Here is a 24879-nt window from a genome sequence, read left to right on the forward strand (position 1 = left end):
AGTCTGTAGCGAGAAAACTTTATCAGATGAACAAATTACTTATCTATCCCTAACACATTATCTGGTAGAGACTGTGTCTGGACATAGATTTCTTACTGGCCTTCCCATTCTCCCTGCTGTGTGAATGGATTTCTCTATCTTCCTTGTGGGTCATTAGTATCTGCACAGTGCTCCATCAGCATTCTGTTATAGCTGCGTGTTTCTGGCGCAGAACTGATGTCAGTGCGATAGGGTGGTGCCTATATAGGCATGGTGCACGTCACTTCTGGTGCAAAAGACACAGAGCCGAACGACGACACCTACTGGCACACGGAGATACTGCTCGAAAATTTCCAGATCCAGTCAGACTCCTGGGAATATTCTGAGGTAAAGATTCTTCCATTAGAGAGAGTGTCTACCAGATAAGGTGTTACCAAAGGTAAATAACTTGTTTATCCCGTTCGTCCCCACATACACATCTGTGTCAGCAGACCTGCTCCTGCAGTCCATGTGCTTCATGCATGCAAGACTTTACTTTCACTTTCTCCTAGAGGCCATTATGAAAAGTCCATGGGCCTGATTTAGAGTTTGGCGGATCAGTGAACTCCGTCACAAACGTGACTGATAATACTGTCTGCTGCATTACGATTCCATTATTGCCTATGAGGATCATAATACAGCGGACGGGATACCCGTCACGCTTGTGACGGAGTCACCCATACGCTGAACTCTAAACGAGGCCCTATGTTGGAGATGTTTATGTATGGGAAGATAAGTAAAATTACAGAAGAAGAAATATGTGATAAATATTGTCAGTGTATCTAAATTTGATTTTACACTCACATATTTTTATTCAGTGTTTTTGCAGTGATTTCTGTTACAGAGCATCTAAATATTTTGAAGCACAGATTCCAAAGAATCCGGTGTGGTTGCGAGATGATGAAAGGTACTTTTATGCAAACAACCTATTATTATTACTTTATATCATGTGCCCATTGCATCTTGAAAAAACAAGTATACTAAGTTTTGTAGCAGCTGCCTCAGGGATGATTTTGCTGAGTGTCACGTATCAGGATGTGATTGAAAATGTTATGTTGTGTCATCTCTGTCTCTACTTTTATATTTTCGGCATACCCAACACCAAGAAACTATTCAAGGTTATCAGTTTTCCTGCATGTTTTGTCCCCAGTCCCTATTTTTTAATATCATTTATGTGTACACTGAAAGCTAAACCTCTAACGTTTGTTTGGCATATCACAACGAAGTTATTAACCACAAACTGTTAAACTTTTTTTTTTTCTTTCTCTTGAATGTTAAGAAAAAATCGCAACATGCAATCCTAAACATGAACTTGTTCCGCCCTATAATCCCAAAGTTAATTCTTGAATGTTTAACATCAGAATGTTCTAAACATGAAGTAAAAAGTGTCTCCCTTTAAGGGGAAATTAACTGTGGTGTTATGTATGGCTCCATTGGAATCCATTACAGAATTACCGGATTCCTAGTCCAGTTATTCAGTGCTACGCAAGAGTAGTTTTCTACAGTTGTGACGTCACAGGGAAGTCCAGGCCTCCTTACAGGGTTCTCAGGGAGACTTTTGGTGAGACACTGGTTCTCTGCTCCAGTGAAAAGCAGAGTACACAACTTTATGGTCTAAGGGCAAAGAAAGGCATTGAGGGCAGTGGACGGGGGAGGCAGGAGGTCAGTTGTTCATAACACGTTTGGGCAGGAAAGAGAATTAGTTCAAGAGTGTGGTTTGCATGGGTTTCAGATTACCAGATCATTTCAATTCAGGGGGTAAGAGTAAATGCAGAAGTAGGTGTCAGAATGCCAAGTATTTCTGTTTTTCAATGTTTGGGAAAGGGAGAAATTGGAGCGAGGGTGGATGGGTGTCAGAACATCAGTATTTTTATATTGAGCAGTGAAGGATAAATGCAGAGTATGGTGGGAGAAGGTTTTCAGGAAAACCATGTGCAATGTGTTTAGTGTGTGGGAAGTGGTATGGGAAGGTAATGCTGAGGATGGTGTGGGAGGGTTGCTGGATGCCAGACACTGTTTAAAATTTGGATGGTGAAAGGAAAGGTTGGTTAGACTGTAGTAGGATTGGGTGGCGGAATATTAGGTTTAATATGGGGAGTGGTCTGTTGCAGGTGAGGCCATGTTATGCATTCCCCTTCCCCCCCATATTACTCCTCTACTCCAGCATAGTTGATGGCAGAAGCAGGATATAAAGTTAGGAAGTGGGGCCATACGTAACATAAAATTGAGGATGGATAAAGACATTGTTTTCATACTGGAGTTCTAAGCAGCATCATGGACAATTCATGCTTCACATTTGTTGATATTCACAGTTACCCATCTGTAGTTCTTTTCCTTACTGCGCAACCAACATGTGCCCTACAGGCTTTCTTAGTCCACATTATGCTTAAGGCATCTGCCAGTTATGCAGCCAAGAGTGAACGCGTCTCACCAAGAATTGGCTGAGCGTCTCCAATGTGAAATCTCTAGCAACCCAACCACAGGTTTCTAGAAGAGTAAATCCTATTTAATTTTTGTTCACATTTTTCTATATAAAGGGATAACACGGACGTTTGCTACAATAGCCATCAGAACAAGGTCTCTCATGTATGTATGTCCCACAAGTGGCAATGGTGGTCAAGACTGGATTCTACCATCTGTCAATCACTGAGCACATTTTGCTACCATATCATTATTTTAAAACTTCTCAACTTTCATAGACTTCAGGATGCAGCAGAAGTCTGTCACCACTGCGTTGTAGTCTCTCCACTGGTTATTAGTAGTTAACCTAGTGAAGTTTAAGCCTTTATCTGTTGACAGTTTGGCAAACTACACCAGTAGTTTTTCAGTGTATGGCTAGCATTTCCAATTTCCACTTGATCTTCTGTTCTTCCAGTAGCACTGCGAGGAGAAAATAAAGCCTTTTTCCAGCCTATCTGTCTGCCACGGTGTGATTAAAAATAAAATGCTAGTCACAACGAAGGCTATTTTTGGGAAAATTACAGACTTGTTTTATCTTTTTTTATGTATAAAAGGCAAATTAACACTATACTGTAAAACAACCATAGAAGAGGTGCCATTAGAAAGGGAAACTATTTTTCTATAATTAATAGAATAAAAAAACAGACTGCACAACAAGAAAACTAAGTACAGCATAGACTGTGGAAAAAGAGTTGTCATTTTATCAGTCTGAATCTAAATAAATGTACTACACGTAATATTCAAAATGCCCTTGTTTGTCATGACTTTCTGCTCATTTTCCTTCCCCACCTTGTAACTCCAGTTTATTGAAAGGTTGGTACATTCCACCTTGGAATGACATTTGGAGTCTTGAAGAGATGATTGCGCTGACAAAGTGTTAGCTTTGTGGGTTTACTTTAGTGCTTAGCTACGAATAAATAAAGAAGCTTCTATTTCAACTGCTGGAGTGGACCTCTTTGACACTGGCAACAAAGACGAGATCCAGCTGTACAGGGGACAGCTTGCAACGCCTCTACCCTTGTATATCTCGCTTGCTCAGTCATTTTGCTGAAGGATTGAACAACGTTATGAACCCAATTGCTGCTATTAAGACTGGTATGAAGCACATTGCAAATCTGTTATTAATTTCCTTTCACATCAATTAAAGTACAGTAATCTTAGCCTCTTGAATTTTACTAACGTGTGGAAGGGCTTTCCCTGTGCCTAATGGACAGAGCTTCCCAGGGACGATGTGTATCAAGAGCTGTTCCTAGGTGGCTGCCTGGATCCTGCATCTGATGGTGCTGGGACAGACTGTTGTGTCATAACCTATCTCAAACATGCTATAGCTTCATCACTACCAAAGCACTGAAGAGGTGCTGTACTGCGCTTTTATATGTCAAGGTTTCAGTAATGGGATGGGGGGGGTTCCCACTCTCTGCAGTTAAGTGATGTCTGCCAGCTCTGTGCCACAGTGAAGTTAGTGTGCAGCATCTGCTTTCTGAGGCCGAATTGGAGGCGTGTCCACTCTGGTCAGTGAGGCTTCTCTGGAACTATACACACCATCAGGAGTGACTCCTTCAGTTGCTTCTTTTGTGATAGTTCCACTGGGTGGGAACTAACCGGCCTATGTGTGCCAGGCTGTTCTGGTGGGCTTAGCTGTTTCTGACGGGCAACGGTGGTGTGGTAGGGGCCCAATTTACTAAGATTGTGGAATATACAGCTGAATGTATACGGAAATTAAAATGCCTACATCGGCAGATGCTGTGCATGAAGTCAATGAGCTTCAGGGGAAGGAAGAGACTTCTAAGGTTAGAGAATCCCAGCAAACCATTCACGAAATACAATCTAAAAGAAAACGTAGTACAGGTACTGACAATCCTGAGATTAAATGTTTTATATATGGAAAACATAACCTCACTAACAGTCCTCATTGTCCTGCTCACCCCAGTTTATGTAGAAAATGTAACAAAAGGTTATGTTCAGCAGAAAGTAGATGTAACACTATGAGGGTACAAGAAAGATCCCATCCCTCTATCAAGCATGACAACTATGCACATTCCATTGAAGGACTGTTCCACTATTGGGAACATGTATGTTGCTAAACAGGCTTCCAAGTTATTGGGATGGAGACATGAGAACTAACTTAGAAAAGAGTTGAATCCCATTAATGGCGAGCATGTTCTTCTGGTTGAAAGGTCAATCAATGGTAAGGAAGTGTGTAAAGAATTTCCAGAATTATTGGAAGATGGGTTGGGTCTCCTCATTGAATTCAAACACAAAATTAAATTAAAAAATAATGCAGGACCCAGAGGTGCATAACGGAAGGCCCATGCTGCATCTAATGAAAGAACACATGAATGAAGAAATCAGTAGGTTGTAGGGCAAGAGGTCATTGAGTCTGTTGGGAGCTCTGTCTGGCTTGCTCCTATAGTAGTTGCCAATAAAGTGGGAGGCAGGAGGATCCGTCTTTGTGTATACTTGAGAGATCCTGACGCAAACCCATGAGTTGACAGATACCCCTTACCTAGGATACATAAAATGATACGTTTAATTGGAAATGCATTTTTTTTTGGGGTGTTATTGACCTGTCGTCTGCTTATCACCAGGTCAAGCTCCATCCTGATTTGAAATCTCTTTTGTCATTCATAAACCCTTTTGGTGCTTACAGATTTAGTACAATGCTTTTTGGCCTGGTGCCTTCAGCATCCGTGTTTCAGAGGATGATGCAGCAAATTTTGAGTAGACATATCAATATTCAGTTTCTAGGACAATCTTGTGTTATATGAGGCATCTGAAAGAGAACCTGATGACACCTTAAGTAACTTATTCTGTGCACTTAAATAACGAGGCCTCGGTATTAATTGTCTAATTGGTATGGGCTTGGTTGATTATCTAGGCTACACCAGCTCCAGGGACGGAGTCAAATCTAAATTTGACTTGATTCAAGCAGTTAAGGAAGCTTGCTGCTGACTTTGAAAGAGGAACTCCGTTCTTCCTTGATGTAGTTGAGTGCATGTACAATTTTATTGAACAAATTTGTATATCAGGTTGATCTACTGAGGATCATTTTAAAGAATGGCATTATAAGTTGATTTGGGATCAAAAATGCCAAAGCGCCTTTGAAAAAAATCAAACAAGCCATAATAGCAGCCCCTTCCTTATGGAACTTTGATATCATTTGTAAAACCATTCTGACAACTGATGCCAGTAATAAAGGTATTGGGGGATACACTTGCATAAACGGTGGATGGGAAGGAGAAAATGGTTGCCTTCAATTTCCAAACTCTCATGGATTCAGAGCGCAATTATTCTACTGTAGGAAGAGAGGCCCTGGTCAAGTTTTTTTTTTCTGTGGACCTGACCTTTCACTGTACGTACTGAGCATAAACCTCTCACTTTCGTTTTGACTTGTAAAGGAGTTGATCCTACTACTCGCTGCATCACCAAATGGGTATTGGGCCTGGAAGTATATAATTTCACTATTTAGTATGATTTGGAGGAGAGTAAGGGTGAAGAACTGATATTTTTGGTCACTATCCGCGATATTGTCTGTTTGCATTTTACGTAAAAAAACATTATTTACATTGTTCTTTTATTTTATTCACAGTCTTAAAGTGTCTAGTTTTTTTGTGATCGAGGGTGTACTGAAGAAGTGTTGTGTATTTGTGCACATTTTTGCACTTTGCGTTGTGTATGTGTGCAATGGAAGAACTTGTGCACGAAGGAAGCAAATATGCATATGCACACACAAATCATTTACATGTGTATTTTGCCTTTTCTTTTTTAAGCACAGGTGCTGACCTCTACGAGGTTCTTTTTCTTGTTTGCATCACTGTCATACATTTTCCAGTTCCCTTTAAACATGCAGATTATAGAGACAGAAAGACACCATGTGCTTTCAGTAAACTTGATCCGTGCTCTCTACATTGTTTCCAAGACCTATGTTCCCTTCTGCCGCAACTTAAGAACAGTTTCAGTGAAATCTGTGGACAGCAGTCATAACAGGCTGACAAAACAATTACATACGAATTTTACTGATGGCTTCATAGCAGGTCATAAAGAAGCATAAGATGTTAAATGTCGCACTGTCTTTAAGCTGAACGACACATTAGACAGACCATTTCACATACATCAAACGCAGCGCAAATTGGTAATGTGGTGGGCTTTTGTTTTGCTACTGCCTCTATTAGCTCCTATGTTCCACCATATAAAATCACTGGATTACGACATCACTAACATTTGCTGTCATGTTTTCTTCTCAATTCGTAGTAGAAAAATGCCCTAAAATGTTGATACACCACAGGATTTGATTCTACTTAGTATAAATAGAAGAGAATAAATATGTGACGCTGTAGTTGATTGCCACATGTTCTATTCTTAGACTACCGTGGACTTGGTCAGATGTCAGTTGCTTACTGGCTCCTGCATCTTCCCTCGTGCTGGATTAACAGAAACCAACACATCCGAAGTTGCGGACCTTTGTGAAGAAGCACAAAGTTCCCTGAGTTTGCCAAGGCATGGTTTTATTTTGCTGAGCAGATTCTTTGCAACAGACTTCTGCTCAAAATGTACAGGATATCAGGCTGCATGGGGTTATGTTTCCCCTCAATGTCACTCTTCTGGCCAGGTGCTGAGTGGAAGCAGCAAAACACAACCACCACCACTCAACAGTCCTTCTCGTCTCATTTTCCTGGTGCTGGAAAACCAGCCTGAGAAAGAAAATGTGTGTGGTGCAACTGAACGTAACCATAGGCTACTGCTGAGTAGCAGGATCATGGTCCTGTGTGGTAGAGCAAACTTTTCTGCAAAGTTGGTAAGCTTAAACAAACTGCACGTCTAGTCCTACCTTCCAGTTCGGGTAACATCTTTTATTATTACTATAGACCTCGGAACCTGCAGGTCTGGGCTCTAATGAATGCCTCTTTATGTAACCAAATATTACATGACTGAAGGTGTGACTCTGCACTTCCTCAAGCTTCATATGGTAAAGTTGAGGGATGTATAACATAAATGTGCTTTAAGAACTCACTCTACATTGTGCTGCCTAGTAGTGTTTGGCTACAGCATTATGATGCTTCATCTCATCATATTCTGTTTTTGGTAAAGTGATTTCAACTGGAGCCCACAACACAAAACAGTTCAAGGCACAGCCTCTCAAGCTTGCACTCTCCTGCTGGAAAAATAAACCTACTCTTTGGAGTTAGGCTCATACTACATCATATGTGTGATATAACATAGAAATAACCTGGAGGACATAGATTTTTGCAGCAGATGTTTTCACCTACCAAACTAGTTTCCTCTGACCTGTTGATACTGATCTATTTAGTGTCATTTTTTTCCTTAATGTTTTATGCAACCCTCAGAATTATTTCTTTCTCTTTTTTTTTTTACTTTTCAAAATACTGCCATCCCACAAGCAGCCCTAATACCCCCATCCTGCAACCCTTCTGTACCCTACTCACACCACTTTAGGTATCATATTTATTTGTTAGGTCCCCCACAGTGTTTACCAGAAAAATCTCTGAGTCCCGCCTACTGAATCATAATGGCTGTGGTCGGTGTAGAGAGCCACTCGGCCTCTTTAATACTTTGTAGCTGGTTCCGCGTGTCCGGACGGAACGCGGAACCGAGTTGATTAAATAAATGAGGGTCTGCGCTGACGCAGTTCCCTGTTAGTGCAAATACTGAGTGCACGTCTTTTCATTTCACGTCCCAGGGCTGGTCGAGGCCCTGTGAAGCAGCATTCTACATTGGCGACGAGCGGGTACCGGAATCCCCGCGTCGGCCTCAGAGGACGTACGGAGTGCAGTGGAGACGGGCTGAAGCTTCGTGCCCGGCGGCGCAGTCCGCAACGAAAGACGAAGAGGCAAGTGGTGCGAGGCGCTCTAATTCGGGAGGCGCACCCCGCCTCTGTGCCGCGAGGGACATTTAGCGTCCCACACATGTCTGAAGTGCGGTGCTGCCGCCCGGAGGCACGCACAGCATCTGCAAGCTGCAAGCGCAGCTAAAGAAAAATAAAATAAGATCAATCAACGTGACCGGGAGGCAGCGCTCCAGCCCGGTAGCACCAGGAGGGGAAGGTGCGATCTTGGGCACATAGACCCCGCCCGGGCTGTGCTCCCCAGACGGGAACACAGCATAAGAGCCAGAGGGGCTCACACAAAAAAAAAAAAATAATCTATCTATAAATAGAGCACGAGGCCCTGAAGGGGAAAAAAAAAAAAAAAAAGCAGAGAAGAGAAAAAAAAAAGAGAGAAAAGAAAAAAAAGAAGGTGAGATGCAAATAGGGCAGAAGGCCCTTTGGAAAAAAAATATATAGAAGAAAGGGACTTTAAATCAATAAATCACCTGCAGAAGAGAAAGAAAAAATAAAAAACTGTGAAAACTAACAATCAAGGCAGCCCCGGTAGAGGGGAAAAAAAAAAGGGGTAAATAAGTGTACACACCATGAGTGCCCCAGCACAGGAAAACCCCCAGGCGCACGTGCAAGCAGGCCCCAGGGCCCACTCGTCTGTAACCGCACTGCCACCATTTAGCCAACTAATTGACCCTGCCACCGCTGCGCCAAGATGGCGCTTATGGCTGAATCGATTAGAGAACTACTTCTGCGCCACAAGGGAGACAGATGGGGCTGTGCGCAGGTCTCTCATGCTGTTAATGGGAGGGGATGAGCTGCAAGAGTTGTTTGATGCGCTCCCCAACACCGGTGATAAGTCGGACTTCAATGCAGCGGTCGAAGCTCTGAACAAGCATTTTGACCCACAACTAAATTCAGACTTTGAGCGCTTTAAACTTCGGCAGGCTCAACAAACTGATGTCGAGTCAATGGACATGTTCTATGCCCGATTAAGAAAACTAGCAAGCTCATGCGTAGGCCTCAATCAACAAGAGGAGATCAGGGCACAGATCATTCAAGGATGTCGTTCAAATGCACTGAGGAAACTCATCCTACGTCAGCAGGGTGTGCCCCTTGATGACATCCTAGTGTTAGTGCGCTCACATGAGTTGTCAGCAGTAAGAGCAGATGCCATGGCAGCAGTACGGGGACAGTCCCTGGCAGCTGCGTCGACTGCACACCCGGTTCAGGTGAAAGAAGAGCATGTGAAGGCCATTAAAAACGCTTCAACCATCAGGAAGAAAGGTGAACGTTGGCGGACAAAATGCTCGCGCCTGCCGAAGCTGTGGGAATGATCACAAACCACCCATGGTGTGTCCAGCAAAAGGAAAACAATGTGACAAGTGTGGCAAAGATAACCACTTTGCTAGAGTATGCAGGTCTGGCAAAGGCTGGCAGGGGTACCAGAGAAGAAGAGACACCAGGGTCAGAAGCGTGACCGCCGAGGCTGACAATTCTAGCGAGACGATGGCTCAGAAAACCCCCATTTTCGAAGAGGATGAAGATGAAGATGAAGATATCTTTGTCATCTCATTCACTGGTGAGAGGCTACAGAAAAAGCGTCTCACCCCCCACCCCCCCATGAGCAAGGTCCACATCAATGGCAAGTCCGCGACAGTGCTCATAGATACCGGAGCATCGGTAAATGTAATGGATGAGACTCTGTTCAGACAGCTGACCCCCACACCAGTGCTCTCCCCAACTACCACCAGAATCTACAACTATGGGGGCAGAGAACCGCTTCCCCTGAGGGGCATGGTGGAGGTATCCGTGTCCAGCAAACAAATGGCAGCACAGGCGAAATTCTACGTGGTGGCCGGAGACCGAGGTACACTACTAGGGTGCCACACCGCGGAGGAGCTTGAGTTAGTATTTTTCGCGCGACAAATATATGACTCTCATGCTGAAAGTTTAGTCGATGAGTTTCCGCAGCTCTTCGAAGGCCTAGGGCGACTTAAGGACAAAAGTGTTAAGCTACACATAGATCACAGGGCGACACCTGTTGCCGTCAGGCATCGACGAGTTCCGTTTCACCTACGCCCGCCGTGGAAAGGGAACTACAACTACTTGAGGATCAAGGAGTGATCGAGAAGGTAGAAGGGCCCACACCGTGGATGTCGCCATTGGTAATAGCGCCGAAACCCAAGCAGCCTGGTGCCATCTGTCTATGTGTCGACATGCGCCTGCCCAACAAAGCAATCAAAAGAGAGCTGCATATAACGCCTACAATGGATGATATCATAGCATTCGGCGCACAGTGGTTCTCGAAGTTGGACCTCAATGCTGGGTATCATCAGCTGGAACTGGAGCCTGATAGTAGAAACATCACTACCTTTTCAACGCATGTGGGACTGAGGCGATACAAAAGTCTGAGCTTTGGGGTATCCTCGGCCGCCGAAGTATTTCAAAACGCGATAAGAGAGACACTCTCACGACTGCAAGGGGTGATCAACTTGAGTGATGACATCCTCATATACTCCAAAACCCGAGAAGAACATCACCGACACCTAAGAGCTACATTGCAAAGGTTATCAGAGTCAGGCCTAACACTCCACAAAAAGAAATGTGCGTTCTATCAGACGTCAGTAGAATATTTTTGATACATCTTCTTCTCAAAGAATGGTCTGCAAGTTGACCCTCGGAAAGCGGACGCTATCCGTCAAGCGCCGATCCCAAAAAACACCACTGAGGTGAGAAGATTCCTGGGCATGGCAACATACTGTGGTAGGTTTATCCCGCAGCTTGCGACCATGGCTGAACCCCTCAGACAACTCACCAAGACTGGGCACCGGTGGGTATGGAGTCCAATGGCAGACAAGGCGTTTGCCGACATCAAGACAGCGCTACTTGACAAGTCAACGATGGCGTACTTTAACCCTCACCGGCGAACGGAGGTCGTGGTAGATGCTAGTCCAGTAGGGCTAGGTGCCGTCCTTCTGCAGGAGCAAAACCCACAGGAGTGGGTTCCGGTTGCTTATGCCAGTAGAGCATTGTCGTCAGTAGAAACACGCTATGCCCAAATAGAACGGGAGGCTCTGGCGATCCGATGGGCGTGCAAACACTTCCACTTATACCTGTACGGCCAAGAGTTCTGGGTGGTGACGGATCACAAGCCTCTGGTCGCATTGTTTGCTGGCTGTCCTCGTCTGGCACCCCCGCCGATAGAACGGTGGACTGTTTTGTTGCAACCATACTGATTTACCGTTGTCTATCGGCCAGGAGTGAATAACCCTGCAGACTATCTGTCTCGTCACCCCTCCGCAGACACATGCAATGACTCTCAGGAGAATGATGAGGAGAGCACAGAGATATTCGTTAACATGGTGGTGCAATCGGCGTGCCCTAAAGCCCTGAGTATTGTAGACATTGTAGACGCCTCCAAGGTGGATGCAACCATCAACCAGGTTAAAGAAGCGCTTCAGCACAAAAAGTGGAAGCTGTTTCTGGAAAGAACCAAAGCAGCAAATCAGGACTGTAAAGCGGTGATGCAAGGAATGTGGAGCGTGCGTGATGAATTATCCACGGATGGGCAAGGACTGGTCCTGAGAGGAAGGAGAATTGTGGTGCCCCAGAGTCTGTGGGCAAAAGTAGTGGAGCTAGCACATCAGGGCCATCAAGGCGCTGCAAAGACTAAGGCAAGATTGAGGGCAAAGGTATGGTTCCCTGGCATGGACAGCCAGGTGGATGAACTGGTGGGGAAGTGCCATTCCTGTATCAACACATCAGGAGAGCCACCCTGTTGCCCTGTGGTCACAGAGCCAGCAAGTGTGAAGCCATGGGCAAAAGTGAGTATGGATTTTGGGAGCTTCCCGGATGGGCGACTGTCGTGGACGTTGTGTCTTCCACGGCGTTTGAGAATGTGAGACTGGTACTTCAGAAGACTTTTGCCATGTTTGGTCTCCCCGACGAAGTCAGAACAGTCAACGGTCCGCCTTTCCATGGACAGGAATTCCGGTCTTACCTAGAGGGTTTGGCCATACGTCATTGCAGGATCATGCCATATTGGCCGCAGGCCAATGGGGGTGTTGAAGGTTCATGCGAACTCTAAACCGAGCCCTCAGAATAGGAGTGGAACAAAGAGAAGACAGCGAGAAATGTCTACAAGAGTTTTTGTGCGCTTATCGTCAGACCTCCCACAGCACCACAGGATGTGCCCCGGCCACACTGATGTTCAAGGTCCCTCCAAGGGATTGCATTCCATCTGGTCCTCAGAGGGTCGCACCCGAGCTCGATGTTGAGGCCACTCAACAACGCAGAGAGTCTACTAATCGGAAAGCCACCGAACGACGGCAAAGTAAATATCGAGGTTTTCAAAAGGGGGACAAAGTGGTGGTGAAGAATCGTCGGCCAGAAGGAAAATTCCAGACTCCGTTTGAGCCCAAACCCTGGCAGTTTGTCAGTGTGAGAGGTACAATGGTGACAGCAGCTCGAGGAAGCCAGAGGGTCACCAGAAACGTATCGCATTTTAGGAGAGCTGGAATCCCAGTCGTAAACCAGGAGGAGGAGGTCGAAGACTCCACGGTGGAGTCTACTGCCGAGGAAGCCAGGAATGGGGTCACTCCGGTGGTGACGTCAAGTGCCCGATCGCCTCCAGGTGAAACCGACACTTCTGAGGGATCCTCCCCTAGGGGCGGGCGCTATAATCTACGCCCTAATCCGGCCCCGAACAGTCAGCTCCGGGATTTCGTATATTCTCTGGGTCCCTAGAGAGATGTGGTAGATCCTGGCTGTTTTGTCATCAGAAGAGTTTTGTTTTCAGACGCTGCATGCCTCCTATCGATGTTTGGACATTTTCATGTTCGCATATCTATGTTTGTGTTTTTTTTGTTTTCGGGTGTTTCTCCTCTTCTGTGTGAAGTAAAACATGGGAGGGATGTAGAGAGCCACCCGGCCTCTTTAATACTTTGTAGCTGGTTCCGCGTGTCCGGACGGAACGCGGAACCGAGGTGATTTAATAAATGAGGGTCTGCGCTGACGTAGTTCCCTGTTAGTGCAAATACTGAGTGCACGTCTTTTCATTTCACGTCCCAGGGCTGGTCGAGGCCCTGTGAAGCAGCATTCTACAGTCGGTTCCTTCTTGGGTCTGTGAAGGAATCCTCCCGATCTGGACATGACGATTCCCGAACCTGACAATGCTTTGAGGTAATGTTAATACTGATACTAATACAACATCATACACATCTCCTATAACGGCAACGTGCAGCCCCTTTTTCGCTCGCCAATGTGAGTTTGAAATAGTGATTTAAGACGTGGCCAGTGTAGCTAAAACACACGTATGTGATTAGCTAACTCTGCCACTAGATGTCACTGTTATGTAGCAAAAGCGAAAGCTTGCGAGCAAGCGAATAAACAATCTGCGTTTTACGGGTGAGCGCAAAGCGCACTGTCCCGCGTTGTAATCTCTCTTTCGGGTTCAAACCACGCCCATGTCACGTCAGTTTCTTCCATTGGTTCGTGGGCTTGTTGTTTAAAATCTGCATGCTTTTATTAGTGAAAGGCATGCTTAAGTCATGCCTTTTCCGGTGTTTATCCCGCCTCGAGCGAAGTGACCAAGTACTGAAAACATACGAATCTCCACGTCCGGTTTCAGGACTAGTTTTTCTCTTTTTTCACAGCACGATCTCGCTGGGCAGAATTCAAGCGTATTGCATGCCATCGACCCTGTTACATAGTTAATTGCACTTTTGCTGGTTATATAGATAATTGCACTTTTGCAGGTTACATGGATATTTGCACTTTTGCCGATAGGTTTCCCTACGAGTGAACTTTTATTTCCCTTTGTGTGTCTGCTTTGCAATGATGGCGGATGTCAGCTCGCATATGTGAAACTTTTACTTTTCAGTTTATATGGCAAGAAAAGTTCAGTTAGTTACGTGAAACTGTTTTATTTTCATTTTTAATTTAGGAGGCAAGAAAAGTCCAGTTAGGAGTTTACAATGATAATTACTCTAGCTCAAGCAAAACGCAAGACCTGTTGCAGTGCAAATGCTTGTTTTAGAGGCGAGCGCAAAGCTCTCCGTCCCTTGATGTAATCTCTTTTTGGGCTTCTAAGCACACCCATGTCACGTCAGTCCCTTACATTGGTTTGTGGGCTTGCCTTTTATAATCCGCTTGCTTTCATTTGTGAAAGGCATGCATACGTCATGCCTTTTCCAGTGTTTAGCGCACCGACCAACTACTAGAAACATACGAGGCTCCATGTTTTCCGTATGGTTTCTGGACTACTTTTTCTCTTTATTTAGACAGCGTGATCGTGCTCATTTTTTTTTTTTTCTCATTTAATATGGCAAGAAAAGTCCAGTTAGGAGTTTTCAACCCTAATATCTCCAACTCCGCGAAATGCGAGACCCGTTGTATTGCAAATGCTTGTTTATGTCTGCCTTGACTCGGTGTTGTTCTCAACTTATGTGAATGAAAAAAAATCACCTTCAGAGCGCTACTGACAGAGGGGCTTTGGCTCCACCCAAATGGATTGAAGTCCTGTACTTCTGTTGAAGAGTGCCAGTATTGCACTTTTTGGCATTGTGACAACACTTATACTCAATAAGGCGGGACTAAGTTGGTTATGGTGAAAATCCAATGATCGTGGCTATAAGCTCTATCTGAAAAAGGCACTAGGCGTGATGTATTCATTGTGAAAAGCACAAGTTAACAGCAGTCCATTTAACAGATGGATTGATATTACTGTATATGAAAGGCTGCAGAGAAGGATTTTGTTACATGGAATCTTATAGATGAAGTTGGCAAGAGTTTTCATGCCCCCCCTTTTGACAAACTGGTGATGCAGAAGATTTGCTGTGTAAAAATCCTTGTTAGACCCTCTGAGGAGTAATACTATTTTGAGTTGCCGGCTGTATTTTGTATACGTTTATGATTTTATTACTGTATATATAATAATGGTTGCCTTGTGGGAAAACTTAGGTTCAATGCAGTAGACCTGAGTTGCTTATGGAGCAAGTCAATGATAATAGCTATAGGTCTGATTGGTTAACTAGGGGAAGATATTTCACATTAAGGGTGGATTGTTTTTGCATTTTCTTTTTTGTGCCTGGTTCATATAGTGAGTTGTTGTCAATCATGTTTTGAGTTGACTTTAGTAAAGGCCAATATTCATGTCCAAGAGATTATGCAATTTTTGAAGAAAGAAGCTATTCAGTAGCATAACCAAGACATGGCTACAAAAGCAAAGTTAGAATGAATGCTCTATGGACATCCAGTATTAGTTTCACATAGAAGCAAAACCAGGACTATAGTGAAGGCTTCCTTGCTTTCCAAACTTGATTGTACTTGGTTGGATAGCAAAGGAGCCTTCAGTATAATCCTATTTCTAGTGAATCAGAGTTCCTGTGGTCCAACTCTCTCATCCTTCTGAATGCCCGTTCTGAACCAAATGTGGGTTATCAAATGGGGTATGAACCAATTTGCCCCAATTAAAATCTTGAGATTAAAGAAAATTGCAAAACCCACAATACATCCACGTGTAAGATTCCAAACTTGTAGCGTATGGTCATATAAAGTATAGAATTGTCACATAGAGTCAAGATGGTAGGCTCAAAGTAGTTTATTAGTGCTCTTTTGGACAGGAGGTTGTAGACATGTGAGCAAAGAGCTCTCTTGGACAGGAAGTCGTAGACATGTGAGCAAAGAGCCTATATGTGTTTCGCCCCCTATGGCAGGTCTATAATAATCAGGTCAGTGTTGGATGAGGCTATTTGAGAGCAAGTGTACAATTTCTTATGTGTGATGAAGAAAAGAAAAAGTACCATGATGTACCAAATATATCCGGTGCGTAGTGAGCAGAAATGGGAAAGTCAAGATTGGCACCCCTTGTGAAGGAGGGTGTAGGACAAACTCAAGTAAGTTGGTAGTGATTGCATTCCCAACTGGTACTGTAGGTGAGTCATACGCATAGAAATCTGCAGTCGATTAGTGGTAATCTTCAAATGTAATGTCAGTCATGCTTATTTAGATGTGCAGTTGATTAAAAGGACAGGTGCTGGCAAAGTTTGGTTAGACACACCACTTGTTTACGGTACAATACCACTGGCTAGTATATTATTGTTATTACTGCATCAAAATGTGGTTGGAGAAAGAGACAACTCATACCTAGCAGATAGTCATCAGAGAAAATCCATTGTTGTGGAATACGCATTGACTGGTCAGTATATTCAGTCTGTGTAGAAAAATATTCTTATATAACAAATCTACTAGTTCTCATAGATTCAACATAATGCAAGAAAATATATCCTTCAAAGTAACATTTGTATATCTAATAATGAACATGAAGAGTTACAGACCTTATCTTATACGTGAGCGTGTGTTACAAGCGGAACCATTGTAAAGGTGTAAAAAAAAATCATACTTATATTTGTGTCGGGTATTTTAAAAAATTGGGTAGCTGGTCGTAATCAACACATGTACAGGACATTAATGTCTAACCTATTATCCCAAGAGAGAGTACTTGTAACTAATGAGTTTATTCATCAGTCCAAATATCAGGTCCCTTATCCCTAAATCGGCATGAGGCATCGATTGGGTCTATAAATAGTCCGAATTAGATCGGAACTTATTGCCACAGGTCAAATTTCAATTATATAGTCGTCTAGGTTCCCCCGATTGTAGAGGTTAGTACTTGGCAAGTAAGTGAGCAGTGGACATTTTATCAAATCCACTTGTCAAGGAGAGGAACTTGCAGTTTCATCCGGGTCACTCACCAGTCTGAAAACACGTAGAGAATCATCTAACTGTGGATAATATTCCGGACTAAATCCCACGTTGTAATACAGCGTGCCGGTCCAGCACCATATTTATTGTGGTCTGATTCATTTGTCCTACTTCTGTTGTCCTGGCCCAGTAAAACAGCAGCATTATGGATTTGTTTTGACGGCGGCCATGGCGAAGAGGATGTCATATGTGAGACGCTGGGAGTTCAAATCAGGATTGAGATGTAATCACAGGTGGACAGAGCATTTATCTTCCTAAGATTGCTAGTAAAAAAAAATCGTGGTACATTACAGAGTAACACCCAGTGTTGAAAAAGTTCAAATCGAGTTGGAGATATTATCAGCAGCAGGCAGAACATTTTATCTCCCCATGATTGCTAGGAAGGACCAAGATTTATTGCGGATCAACACCCTGTTATATAGTCAGGTTGCCATACTTAATTGCAGCAGAAGCCCCAGCATTAAGATCAGAAAATTGCGTAATGCATATCTGTTTGATGTGAAACCCAAGGTGGAAAACATTGTCCTACTTTGATTGTCATGTACCTGGGACTTGGTATTGTAGAACCCATGAATCTACGGACAAATCGGGAGACAGAAAAAGAAGCATATGACGTACAGGTACAGAGGGGTCAGAATTGTAAGATATAGTATGATGTGGAAACGAGGGAGAAAACACTCAAAGAGCTGTTAGGTATAAGTATCGTGCATGAGTGTCTGCCCATGTTTCAGTAACATCCCTATGCAGACGAGCCAGGTGTAGTTAGGTTGCAGACATTAACTACGGGTCCCAAATCATTGATTATAACTGATACATTACGCACTTGAAATAACAGCTGTTGTGGGCGAGAAGATTTCTTGTGGTGGTAGCCTTCTTTCCTAAGTTGATTTAATGCTAGATATCACTCTGTATAGATATTGAAGTGTTTATATATAGATCTGAATGGTGATTCTAACATTCCACATAGATGTTGAATTAATGTGTCTACGTGCTAGTCATATTATAATGTCGATGCCAGTATATTCACATGAATAATCAGAAAATGCCAGTAACATATACATTAATATATCTCATTTAGAGAGCCAGTGGTAACATATCTGCGACCCGGATGAAGCTGCAAGTTCCCCTCCTTGACAAGTGGATTTATTAAAATGTCCACTGCTCACTCACTTGCCAAGCGCTAACCTTTACACTTGGGGGGGACCTAGACGACTATATAACTGAAATACGATCTGTGGCAATAAGTTCCAATCTAGTTTGGACTTTTTAAAGACCCAATCGATGCCTCATGCCTATTTAAGGATATTGGACCTGATATATGGACTGATAAATGAACTCAATACTTACAAATATTCTCTCCTGGGATAACAGGTTAGACATTAATGCCCTGTACATGTGTTGATTACGACCAGCTACACAATTTTTTTCAAATACCGGACACAAATCTAAGTATGATTTCTTTGGACCTTTACAATGGTTCTGCCTTGTAACTCACGCTCACGTATAAGGTCTGTAACTCTTCATGTTCATGATTAGATATACACATGTTACTTTGAAGGATATATTTTCTTGCATTATGTTGAATTTATGAGAACTAGTAGATATGTTAATCTTGACTTCCCCTTTTCTGCTTACTACGCACTGGATATATTAGGTACATCATGATATTTTTTCTTTTCCTCATCACACATAAGAAATTGCACGCTTGCTCTCAAATAGCCTCATCCAACACTGACCTGATTATTATATATACTTTACAGCCTGGAAAAAGCACTAGGCAGACCTGCCATAGGGGGCAAAACACGTGTTGGCTCCTTGCTCACATATCTACGACTTCCTGTCCAAAAGAGCACTAATAAACTACTTTGATCCTATACTTTCTATTACCATACGCTATAAGTTTGGAATCTTAAATGTGGATGCGTTGTGAGTTTCGCAATTCTTTTTAATCCTATTTCTATGTGGATCAAAGATCGAATAAAGGGATTCGAGTCTTCAGGAATACAAGTTTGTTTTTGTTGCTTTCAGTTAGGAGTATAAAGAGAGGGGTACAAGTTTGTTTTTCAGGGATACAAGTTTGTTTTTGTTGCTTTCAGGTAGGAGTATAAAGAGAGGGGTACTTGTGGTGAATTTCAGTCACATGAGAAGAACAGACTATTCAATATTCACAAGGATTTCACTTTGCTTGTTAGTTCTTCCAACTTGCCTTCCAAATCTCTCGTAGCTTTTTCCATACTGACATTCGTGTCAACCAGTTCACTTTGTAACTCTTTGCTAGATCACGAGAGCCCCCTGCTCTCCAGCTGTGAGTTCTACTTCTTTAGCAGGACCTGCACAAGCTCCTCCTTGCTCTTACCTGCTGTTCTACTCACTAGAAAATTACTCTTTGCCCTTCTTTGCACCATGCCTGCATGATGCAGCGCAGTTGAGACCAATTACGGATGAATAACTACAGGCCCAAATATCAGTAACTCATGCCTACAAGTTCCAGTAAAACTCATGTTCAGTCATTCAAATTCCTTTTAACCTTGTATTTTCTAAAACCTTGATTTGTGGACAACCAAAAGATCAGTAAATGGTGCTCAGGAACACCATTAATATCAATTATGCTCAAATTGTGTTGTCTTTCAAAATTCCTTCCAAACCTCTCCTATTACCAAGATATGAATGAAGCAGCAACAACTTAAGTGATATCCTGACTGCAATCATTAGTTAATTACTCCAGCTCAAAGCTAAAACGTCCAAGGGAAATAAATGCTGTCCATGTACACAAAGCCCTTCCAGCTGGTTGAAGGATCCTGGTGGAAAAACCCCACAAAGAGCAGTCTGGAGAACCTCAGAAATGCAAAGAAAAATCATATTTTTGAATTCAGATCTCAATCGATCAAATTGATTCAGCCAAACAATAGACCTAAAAATCCCTTCAATATTATCAAAGTTGTGAAAAATGTCCAAGTCCTTAACTAGAAATAACTGAATTGACCAGGAAATGAGAGGATTTTGCTTATTTCTTTCACACTAACATCTGAAAGATTGAAGTGTCCCTCCTACCTCATATCAGTTCCCCAATTTCATTGCTAAGTAGAGAATAAAGTAATAAATAACTGGTCTGAATTCAGCTCACAGACTGAACTTCTCAGCATCCTCACCAGTCTCAATTCCTCATATCACTTCACTGGCCCTTACCTGCCAATTCGGCTAAGGAGATGCAATATGGTCTATCCTCATTCATTACTCACATAAACAAGGAACTTTTCCAGCCCGCCTAAAGTTTGGACAAGTGTATCTTCTCTTGAAAAAAAACCTGCAGCAGTCCCGAAGATCTAAATAGCTGCTGTCTATTCTTTGGGCTCCCTGGCCTTGCTAAGATCATTGGGGGAACACTCAATTCAAGCAGTTTGTCGGGGACAACAGTCTACTTGTAAACCTCCAGTCTGTGTCCAGCCATTTGCTACTCAGTCTGCTGTTCTTCAGATCATCGAAATTTCTCTTAGGATGTTGGACAAAGATGAATCATACCTGCTGGTCTTGATTTCTCAGGGGTGTTCACTGGTAATCAAATTATCCTGATTCACACACTAAAAGAATATATGTGCTTTGAAGAAGCAGTCTGTCAGATTGCACTAACTTTCTACTCTGGAGCTAATGGAGACAATGTACTTGCCCCACCCCTCATCACATTTATCACTGACCATATACAGTGTATATGTTGGACCAATAGTAGAAGTGGGGAAATAACAACTGGACCAGGGAGAAAGGTCTGATATTGGGTATCACCACTCTTCTTCGTTACCCTACTAGATACTGACATCTGCAGGTCGGAATAGGCACCTAAAGGCAAATAGGATATCTGTAATAGTCTGCCATAAACATTCTACATGTATCTTTAACAGTGAAAGGGCAGACAGTAGTGATATATTTGTCTAATCAGCGGTCTGTGTTCTTGACATGAAGCCGACCTTCCTGAAAATTAAATACAATGTGATCTAAGTGACTGCTCCAGTGCTTACCAACCTCATTTTCTACTAGCAGTATAACTACCTTAGGCTTCAAAATATACACACCTTCTGATTCTGATTGATTAAGGTTCTGACTTGTCCCTTGTACAACAGGACACTAATAATAATAATACAAATTAATTAACTTTCTTGCTATATTCAACTATATATGTATCACTTACCAAATAGCACTTATATCTTAATGTAAATATATATAATGTCATAATCAATGCTACTTTATGCAGGAATTAATTACGTTCCTTCACAAAACAATTCGGAGTTCAAAAGAACATAATGAAACCCAAAATATTTGAATAAAAAATTCTGTGTTCAAAATCAATTCAGTTAATTCCCAAATTGACTTCATTTCCAGAATACTTCTCTGTAATTCAAATGTCCTTCAGCGAGCTCTAAAGGGAATAAGTGTCCTTCCAAATACGAATCGCATATTCACAAGCAAGGGCCCTGGCTGCAGCAATATTGTAGCACAATTACATAGTAAGGGTGCCATGTAAAACTGGGGAAGTATTTTTCCAGGTAAATCAAGATGGTTGCTTCTATCGCCAAACATCGCCGAACATCATGGCCGTTCTGGGATTCTTAGGAGTTCTAGTTTCATAGCGAGGTGTCATTGCTTAGTGCAACTTCCACTTGGGTGAAGCCTTTCATCAAGCTGTGCCAACCCTGTTTAAACACAGCCCGCTTTTCTGTCATTGGAATAGACTTAACATGAGCAGGTTTGGTGTATGACTCCACCCCCGCCAAGTCAGTATTGGAAAGCACTATCTCCATCTTTGCCTCCTTACACAGTCCTTGACTGGTTCAAATCTTAACTTGCTAACTGCACACAGCAGAGGGGTCCCCCACAGCTTTGTAGTAGCTTCAGCTGTACTGGAAGTTTCTGCTCCTGCTATTTCTCTTCCAGCTTTGAGTCTGTAGCATATTCAATCATGGCTAATGGGACACCATTTCAAACTCAACCCCCAAAAACGCGTTCCTTTTGCTTTCATCACAGGCTTCATCTAATACAAGGGTGGTTAGATTCTGCCAATGTACTTTACTGATCTTCTGTCATAAGGAAAACTCCAAGGCTCTAGGATTTATTTTTGACAGCAGACTCAACCTTTGCATTTTTTGGCTGAAAACACAAATCACCAGTTTTCTCCCTTCAGGGGCATCAAACTATTTATAGTTTAACAGCACCTAAAAGAAGTCAATAAAGCTCTTGTCCTGGCAAGAATAGTTGTGGAAAAGTCATCCTGTCAGGTCATCTAGAACCCATCAAAGCCTCTACACGCAGCAACCCATCAGACATCCAGGGTGGTCTTGTTAACCGTATCTTCCCTATTCTACAATCTTTGCATTGGCTTCCCACTGAGGGTAGCTCTGCTTTTGAACTCGCCTTCATAGTCCATAAACCTTTCCACTGGCAACTCCCATTATCTAACAAAGAAACTGGAGATCTCTGGCGTCTCCTTGTGAATTTACATCCTTGACCCTCACCTACTAAAAACTTCTTCCCTTACCAAAAAACAATCCTGTGGCTGCATTTCTAAAAAATCTGGCACTGTATACCCATGGGAATCTGCACTACTGTCTCCTTATTGGCTTTCAAAAGACAACTGAAAGACCGCAGATTTAATCAGCATTTCCAATGCCCAAATCATATTATCTCACATGAGAACTATTCGTAGGCCTCACTGTAAAGACTGTTTGCCATTTACATACAGACCTCTGCTGTTGCATTATGAAATACTTTGAAGAGCAGTTTCTGTTATTAATGCATGGTCACAGCTACCCACAGATTATCCTTCTGTTTTTCTAGACATCTTTTGTGCGCATAATTGAATGCCTGATGCTGTACTGAACAATTTCACTGCTAAGCCACAGAATGCATCTCTACATTGAGTATTTTGTTGCTGTATATTTGAGATACTTTTATGTGCTGAAACGTTACATTATCCCAGTATATATTATTTGATCTTACTATATTTTGTCCTAAATGCTCAATATGTTATGCCTATATTACCTATGTTTAACTGTAGAGTATCACAAGTATCTCGCATGAAACGCTGTAGTGGTACGAGCTATAAAAAAAACTGAAATAAATAAAAACGCGTAATCTCTTTTGCATTATTGCTAAATATGAACGCAAATACTACTTTCACTAACTCCACACGAGCTTGCACATCTCCCATTTTTGAAGCTCATAGGGTAAGGGCTAGTCTATAGAGAAACACTGAAAAAATAATGGTCCACTTCTTTGAAATGTAGATATTCGATTTCTAAGTTACGAGTGTCCTAATGTCCTGCCTGTATGTTTGTATTGTAGAGCTCCCAATTTCCAGCTGCTGAAAGAAGGGCAGAGGTAAGGTATTCTTTCTGCATTGACTACCGGTCTGGGCTGCACGCGCGCGACCACAATAGGCCCTGCTGCACGCGCCCCACAATAGGCCCCGCTCTCTGATTTCCTCTGGTGATGCACGCGCCTCATTGTCCTCGTTAAGCATGAGCAAAGAGAGATTTTGGTTTGTTTGGATATGAAGTCTCCCCCTTCCAAAAAGCTGTGTTTGATGTATGAGATTTACTATACAGCTGCCCTCCGCTGATTACTCAATTTCAAGATGTTGAAATCGGACACAATCAAAATGTGTACTCCAGGCTTGTTTGGCTTCGGTTGTTATTAAATGTGTTGACAGCTGTCTGAAGTTTCCTTGGCATCATTTACAGTGTGCCAGCTAGTCACACAAAAGCGGACCGGATTATTGCTGACGTCATTTGACGTTGTCGTCCGATTGATCATTTTTCAGCCTCTTTCCACATTCCAGCTGGTCCTGTGTGGCTGCAGCGTGCTTCCTTTGTTGGAAGTTTGTACTATATTATCCTACCTTTGGGCTGGAGCACTAACCTCCTAACTTCCGGTTAGTGCGCCACAGAAGGGCACTGACACAGGCAGGTGTACTCCTGCGTCGGGGGAGGCCATGTTAGTTCCTGTTATGGTACCAAATAATAGCAAATAATTACGTCGAACAATTTTCCAGTGTTAATTATACCGCCTTACAAAGCCTTTTACGGGTAACCGGAAAGCAAACACAGATGTGTCAGAATCTTGAGTGAATCAATAAGTAAATTATGAAAGCTGGAGTTTGACCAGTCCATTTTTTTAATTGTTTAACAGTTTACCCCGCTCCTGCAGCGAAACAGTAAGCGGGATTTCTGGCTGATTACTAATTGTGCAATGTCACATTTAGATTCAGTGCATGTACAAGTGATTCTGGGTTGAGAACATTAAAATCTGGCAGGCCTCGGTCTACAACGATGAAATATGGATTGTTGTGTTAATTTAGAAGGGTTCGCAATGTGAAAGCGCAATAATGACAATGCATGCATACGTTTGTGCTATGCTAGCGCTTTATATGTACTTTGCGGGAGATTTCACTACAGTTTTTTTTCTAAAGCATAGATTGACTGTTGTGTAGATGGTGTTAAGAAATCAGTAATGGAGAAAGGCTGTTTTCAGAATTATGGCTTTGTTTGCTCCTAGCAAGCCTAACTACATGCCTCTAATTCAAGAAGAAAGGAAATGTGCCGTTCCCTTTTTGTGAGCTCGTCTGTAAAACTACATGGGACATTTACTCACTCTCCGCTGACACTCACTCGTATTTATTTTAATTTAGGTGATCTTCCTAATCCAAAATTTGACAGGGCCGAGCTCTATTAGTCATTAATAACAGAGCTAAAGCCTGTTCGAAAATACACAGACTGAAAAGAGAACTTTGTAAATTCAAAAGTCAAATGTAA

The 24879-nt window shown here is 42.7% G+C and overlaps 1 protein-coding gene across 5 annotated transcripts in view; it reads left to right on the forward strand.

The window, feature by feature from the left end:
- RPAP2 (RNA polymerase II associated protein 2) overlaps positions 1-24879 on the forward strand; it is a 419624-nt gene that overhangs the window by 106238 nt on the left and 288507 nt on the right. For 4 of the 5 annotated variants that reach the window (XM_069232353.1, XM_069232356.1, XM_069232354.1 and 1 more), the window contains 2 exons: positions 837-925; positions 23411-23446. In XM_069232353.1, the coding sequence (XP_069088454.1) occupies positions 837-925; positions 23411-23446 (125 nt within the window). The remainder of the gene's footprint in view (positions 1-836; positions 926-23410; positions 23447-24879) is intronic. The other variant, XM_069232357.1, reaches the window with a different exon arrangement.

This window comes from Pleurodeles waltl, chromosome 4_2 (assembly GCF_031143425.1).
Source record: "Pleurodeles waltl isolate 20211129_DDA chromosome 4_2, aPleWal1.hap1.20221129, whole genome shotgun sequence".
Lineage (NCBI taxonomy): Eukaryota > Metazoa > Chordata > Amphibia > Caudata > Salamandridae > Pleurodeles > Pleurodeles waltl.